This window comes from Astyanax mexicanus, chromosome 8 (genome assembly GCF_023375975.1).
Source record: "Astyanax mexicanus isolate ESR-SI-001 chromosome 8, AstMex3_surface, whole genome shotgun sequence".
NCBI lineage: Eukaryota > Metazoa > Chordata > Actinopteri > Characiformes > Acestrorhamphidae > Astyanax > Astyanax mexicanus.
In genome coordinates this window covers 11,217,501-11,225,000 of record NC_064415.1, presented here as the reverse complement: position 1 = coordinate 11,225,000, position 7,500 = coordinate 11,217,501, and the positions used below count along the sequence as shown (strand labels likewise).

At 33.5% G+C, this 7,500-nt stretch overlaps 1 protein-coding gene across 2 annotated transcripts in view; it reads left to right on the top strand.

Annotated features, from left to right (window-relative positions):
- LOC103024685 (sterile alpha motif domain-containing protein 9) overlaps positions 1-7,500 on the top strand; it is a 51,767-nt gene that overhangs the window by 34,075 nt on the left and 10,192 nt on the right. Inside the window, exon 11 of one of the 2 annotated variants that reach the window (XM_049483190.1) lies at positions 997-1,716. The exons of the other annotated variant lie outside the window; for it this stretch is intronic. Within the exon in view, the coding sequence (XP_049339147.1) occupies positions 997-1,256 (260 nt within the window). The 3' untranslated portion in view covers positions 1,257-1,716. Of the gene's footprint in view, positions 1-996; positions 1,717-7,500 lie in introns of those variants that run through there. 2 annotated transcript variants of the gene reach the window in all.

Here is a 7,500-nt window from a genome sequence, read left to right as displayed (position 1 = left end):
GATAAACATATAGATATATAGATAGACAGATAGATATATAGATAGATATATATAGATAGATAGATGGATAAATAGCTATATAGATAAACATATAGATATATAGATAGACAGATAGATATATAGATAGATAGATAGATGGATAAATAGCTATATAGATAAACATATAGATAAACATATAGATATATAGATAGATAGATAGATATATAGATAGATAGATAGACAGATAGATAGATAAACATATAGATATATAGAGAGATAGAGATATAGATAGATAGATATATAGATGGATAAATAGCTATATAGATAGATAAATAGATAGAGATATAGATGCATAAATAGCTATAAAGATAGATAGATAGATAGATAGACAGACATAGATAGATAGATATATAGATAGATATATAGATAGACATATAGATAGAGATATAGATAGATAGAGATATAGATGGATAGATAGATAGATAGATAAACATATAGATAGATAAACATAGATAGATAGATAGATAGATAGATAGATAGATAGATAGATAGATAGATGGATAAATAGCTATAAAGATAGACATAAAGATAGATAGATAGATAGATAGATAGATAGATAGATAGATAGATAGATAGATGCATCTGACTATTTATTGCTAGGCAGCTGCTTAGAGGAGCCCATGGCTGCTGACATGGTTTAGGAAGGCGGGGCATTTATCATCCCTTAAAATCTAAATTACTAAATCTAAATTAAAATAGCAATACGCCAAATGGAATGGGGAAGTGACATGCCCAAAACACACCCATGATTAATTAAAAGAATTAGTACATTTGAGGTGCGCAAGGTATACTTTTCCTGTGGTTTCGATAGCAAAGACACACTGACATTTCCTAAATAAAGTTGGCCGGTTGATGGCTCACTTAAAGCTCGGTAAAATGGGGTCCACTGTGTATTTTTTTTTTCTTATTTATGGTATAATTAGTAATGTATGTGCTCTATTCTCTCTCTATTTCCAGCGGTTCAGTTTGTGAACACACACAGGACTGCACTTATTCAGCAGGTCTCTTTGGTGACCCCTATTGCAGATGACCTGAAGGACTTGACTGGAAACGAGAAGTACAGCAGCATCATAGCATGCAAAACAGCACAGGATCAGATGAGGAAGCTCTACTCTTTCCTGTCTGGAGGATTCAGGAAACAACTTCGGCTTTACGAGAGTCTTCAGAAACATGAGCCTGACCTGGTCGAGGAGCTGACTTTCAGTCAAGACTGTTAAAAAACAAGATAAATGAAGTACTTTGATTAATTTTCTCTGGACATTTCCTGTACATAAGTAATGAACTTGCAAATGACTTGCATGTGGGTGACTCCCCCTGGTGGAGAATCATCAGTTTGTAATTTGGTACAATATTTGGGATGAAACTCTGATCGTTATTGCCTATGGCTGCTTCAAAATTGTGTATACCACACTAATAATATAAGGTACACTGCTCATGTCAGACTGTGACTACTGTACAAAAAACAACAACAATATCAAAAGATGGACTTCATCCATCTGTGTGTGTGTGTGTGTGTGCATGTGTGTGTTTGTGTGTAATTTGGGCAATAAAAACTGTGTTTACCGGCCTGACCAAACCACCACAAATATTAGGTGAGTTAAATTGTATTCATTACTAAACATTCAGTAAGTGTCTTCAGTCACTTAAAAATAAAACAGTGTGAAGGTTGTGATTTCATTGTGATGTCTTTATGGTGTGAGTTTTCCAATATGTGCACAATTAGTTTGATATCCTGAGAGCTGTGAATTCTTAGACATGGTTTTATAAATAGCTTGATATTTTTATGAAAATAGCTAAATTAATAATTAAAATACCTAATTATTACAAAGCATCTTCAAAACATATGAAATAAGAAAACTTTCACAATTCCAAAAAAATCACAAAATCCATTAATCGAATAACCTGGTCTATATTCAGTATATTCAGGTAGTCAGCTGACCTCATTCTTTCAGCACATACTGTTGCTAAACCTAGACCTGACCAACTGCAGCATCAACCCCACATCATTTACTTTAAATCTAGTTTTTTTTTTTTTTTTTTTTTTTGCTAGGCAGTGTATATTCTTTATATTTTAATATTTTTAATAATGATAATAATGATAATAATATCATCATTCTTATTATTAATCATAATAATAATATTATATAGTTATATAAACTATATTTGTTCTGTAAATATTATAGTTTTATCTTCTCTTTTTTAAAATAGTAATAGTAATATATATATATTATTATTTGTAGTAGTAGTAGTAATATATAAGGCTATAAACTATATTTCTTACGTGAAAATTTTATTTATATATTCCATAAAAAAGCACACGGGACTTTAGTGACGTTAAAGCGCGCGGCGTCAGAATATATATATATTTTGAAGGCTATAAATAATTTTATATGAATATTATAGTTATATCTTCTATAATAACAATAAATAATGTTCTGTTTATTATTATAATCGTTATTATTAGTAATAATAATATTGAAAAAAAAAGCAGACGGGACTAGTGACGTTAAAGCGTGCGGCGTCAGAATTTTTTTTTTGAAGGCTATAAACTATTTTTGTATGAATATTGTAGTTAAATCTTCTATAATAAAAATAAATAAGTTTCTGTTCATTATTATAATCGTTATTATTAGTAATAATATTATTGAAAAAAAGCATACGGGTCTTTAGTGACGTTAAAGCGCGCCGCGTCAGAATATATATATATATTTTAAGGCTATAAACTATTTTTATATGAATATTATAGTTATATCTTCTATAATAACAATAAATAATGTTCTGTTTATTATTATTATAATCGTTATTATTAGTAATAATATTATTGAAAAAAAAGCAGACGGGACTTTAGTGACGTTAAAGCGCGCGGCGTCAGAATATTTTTTTAAGGCTATAAACTATTTTTATATAAATATTATAGTTATCTTATATAATAACAATTAATAATGTTCTGTTTATTATTACTATAATCGTTATTATTAGTAATAATATTATTGAAAAAAAGCATACGGGACTTTAGTGACGTTAAAGCGCGCCGCGTCAGAATATATATATATATATATATATATATATATATATATATATATATATATATATATATATATATATATATATATATATATATATATATATATTAAGGCTATAAACATTTTTTATATGAATATTATATCTTCTATAATATAAATAAATAATATTCTGTTTATTACTATATTCGTTATTATTAGTAATAATATTATTGAAAAAAAGCATACGGGTCTTTAGTGACGTTAAAGCGCGCGGCGTCAGAATATATATATTTTTTAAGGCTATAAACTATTTTTATATGAATATTATAGTTATATCTAATATAAAAACAATAAATAATGTTATGTTTATTATTATTATTATTATCGTTATTATTAGTAATAATATATATATATATATATATATATATATATATATATATATATATATATATATATATATATAAAAAAGCATACGGGTCTTTTAGTGGCGGGAGCGCGCACTGTGTATAAGATTCGATTTATTTGTTTTTATTTAAACTGTTTCTAAGCTTTACAGCCGCAGGAGCAGTTTTTCCACTCCGGAAAGAGATTTCAGCTTTTTCTACAGACTCACTGCCTTATTTATCCTTTATACTGTTTAATAATCTCTATATTTCTTTAAATTATTCTGTAATTGTTGTGTTTTCTGTGCTATTGTTGTTTTGTTTGTTTTTTTGTTGTGTTTTTTCTTTTCAGGTAAATTAACCGGATCCTGTGAGGACCGATATGGACTGGCGCTGGACTTTTAGCGTCCATCCACCTGAGGTCAGTAACCTCGAAATTTCCCGTAATTTAGACCAAATTTACCATCGGGAACTAAACTGAATAAAACTGAATAAAAGTCAGAAATAAAGCTGGAGGTGGATCAGCATGAATTAAAGTCAATATCTGTTCTGCAGGCGGAGTCTGGTGCTCCAGAGGCTTCACCTCCTCGTACTCCGCCTCTTTCTGTAAGTATTTATTAAACTGCTACACCTCTATCAGACCCAGTATAACCTCAATTTAACCCTTTCAGACTCGCTTAAAGAATTCAGCTCAATTCCTTAATATCAGAACAACAGATTTACTGATATGGATGTATTATAAACTATTAAAAAATTATTATTGGGTTGTGATAGTTTAAGTATTTAAGTATAAGTGGAGCTGACTAGTGGGTTATCACATCATTTAGCATTTATTTTATTTAATAACGGTAGCAAACTGTGTAATTGTCCCTATTTGGGTTTATACAGTTCGGTTTATGTGCTCAAACATCATCAAATAAGCTCATAAAATATCTACTGGGCTGTTTTAAACATCAGTGTTAGCAGGGCCATATTTAGCTTTGCATAAAAATTACATTTCACATTGCAAATAAACTAAATTGAATTTACAGTTGTTACATTTGTTGATAGACAGGCCAATAAAAATACTTCAAACTGACTTGACGTAAAAGTTTTTTTTATTTTGTCTTGTAATTTGTTTTTTGTACATACAAAAATAGTGGCAGTTTTATAACACATATTGTTAAATATATACTAAACTAACTAAGTAAAGTATGTTTATAGAGTAGAAATACAATTATCGTTTGTGTCAATTGCAGGTGGATTCTGCGATGGACCTCAGCTCAGATGACTGCAGCGTTCTGTCCGCCGGTCTTCTGTCGCTGGGTCAAGTGCCACCCTCCTGGGTGAAACTGAAGGCCCGTATTCAGGAGGTGAGAAAAACACACTGAAAGTTTAAATTACAGTGAAGCATCACCGTCATACAACTGCTTCCTAAACTACATAGCACCTAAAATACTAAAACAGTACAGCACTGTACGTAGAAGCTATTAATTAGATACATCAGAGTCATACAGTATATTAGAGTATGGTATGTAGAAACCGTTTGGGATGCAGCCATAGACTGAAGATTATTTCAGATTTAATTAAGAAAATGTGTTTAAGATTTGTTCAACCGTTGCACTGGTGCTGGATTATCACTGCCTGCACATTTTGCTGTGATACTAACATAGGACCCCCACTTCACACCAGTTTAATTTAAATACTTTTAAATATATTTTATCGTAAATTGTTAAATACAAAGTAAAGTAACAAAGTAAAAAATATATTTATAACATTTAAACATTTAAAAACTAAAAAATGTTTAAAATACATTCATCATTTGTGTCAATTGCAGGTGGACCTCATCTCAGATGACACCAGTCTACAGTCGCTGGGTGAAGTGCCACGCTCCAGGGTGGAGGTGAGAAAAACACAATAAAAGATTAAATTACAGTAAAGCATCACTGTCACACAGCTGCATCCAAAACCACATACCACCTAAAGTACTAAAACATTACAGTACCGTATGTAGTACTAATTAGAGTCATACAGTATATATAGTACGGTAAAGTATGTAAAAGCATTAGAATGAAGATGATTTTTGATTTAAGTAAGAAAATGTGTTTGAGATTTGATAAACAGTTGCAGTGGTGCTGGACTATTATCAATGCCTTGCACCTGGTACTAACATAGTACCCCCACTTCACACCAGTTTAATTTAAATACTTTTCCAGTTGGGTAAATTGTATAAGAACAGAATGTCAATATTGCTTGTATTGTATTCTTCCACAGTGCATAGAAGCTTCCCTGCTCACCTCCCACCCAGAGCCTTCACCGCCTTCACCCTCCCCTGCAAGGCATCGCATCCCTCACCTGCAGGTCAGTGTTCAGTATTATTTAAAACAACACACACCAGCTTGGATGTAAACTTTTGTATATTTTAATCTTTTTTTTGGGTGCTTGTATTTAAAAATGGTTGGTATACATTTTCCTATGTTTCAATTACAGGTGGTTTCTGATCCGGAGATCAGCCCACAGGACTTTGATGTTCTTCTGCCGTTTTGCGTAAGTCTCTATCAGACTGTTATTGTTGAGCAGCCTAAATTAGAATAGATTTAGATAGATTAGTCCACATTACAGCATTACAGCACTATAGATGTATTTTTTCTTCTAGGTTGTGGCTGACTTGTAAATGAAACACAAATAACCATTAAAATGTTCTGTATATTAACAACAAGGCTTCTGCAATGTCAGTATCAGAATTCAGATTAGTGTTTTAGCCACTGTTTGTTTAGAATTGAATATTTGTATGGTTTCTCTTGAACAGTGCCAGGAAGCTCCGGTGGCAGACCTGCCCACCCCCACCACCACCTACCTGGAGACATCCCAGCAGGACGACACCGGACTGCCCTCACCGACCAACAACACCTGGGGCAGGTTTCGTAAGTGCCTCGCTAACATCTTTAGCAGCATGTCTAGCTGTTTCAGGTCACGTTACCGGGTCGTGGTGCTGATCGGCGAGGCGGACAAACTTCACTGGCTGGACATCGACATCCCAAAGCCTGATTCTGAGCCAGTGCCTGCTGCCAAGGTAAGAGTTTGGAATAAATCCTGATTTCAAGTGTAGAGGAGACATGTACAGTGTGTAGAAGCTCCTGTATTACCCCATGTCTTATTTTATTCTGTTTTCTTGTAATCCTTTTCCTGCAGAGAGGATGGCTTCTGCGCGTCCTGCGTCGCTTCAGGAGGGCGTCTAGGAGGGGGTGAAAAGGCTGCCCATAGAGCTTCTGAGAGCATACATACACTTCATACATACATGCACTACATACATACACTACATACATACATACATACATACATACATGCACAGATAGATACATATATAGGTAGAGAGACAAACACATACATACATACATACAAAGGTAGAGAGGTGGCAGGCATATGTTAGACTAGTGGACTTAGGTGTTAGGAGTTTGGGGCAAAGTTCAGAGGCAATGTGTTGAGGTCATGATATAGCTGACAGGTCTAGTTAGTAGTTGTGTATTCAGAGGGATGAGGTTAGTTGGGGAAGGGCCCAGTGTGTAGACATAAACTGCCTGGGGCACATGATGTTGGGATAGAGGTAGAGTTGGGTGTAGTGAGCTTGGAGGGGAGTGAGTCTGGGACGCCAGAATTCACTGCTGAGCCTTCTGGAGGTGTTGTAGGCCTAATTCAGCAAAACACTGGTGAAGGGAGGTGCCTACCTGATGACCCCTGTGAAGAGCTTGTAGCATAGTGATTAGTGATTTATTGTATGGGTAAAGGTAAGGTAAGATATTTGATGGTTGGGTTAAATGTTGCTGATTGGGTAATAAACGACCACAGCAACTTAGTTGTCAGCTCGTAATTTTTGTGGAGTTAAAGTTGAATGAATGGGAGAGTAGAGTATGCAGGAAAAGGACTGCACTGGGCCCTATGTATAACTCCAGTTGTTAGGTGCAGGATTATGTCCTCCTGTATTATAACAGACAGACACAAACAAACAGAAATAGATAGATGCATTGTGTACAGTGTAGAGCGAGTTCAGGGTTCAAATATTAGTAGTGATTGGTTGTTGGTTGGACGATTGTTGTTGG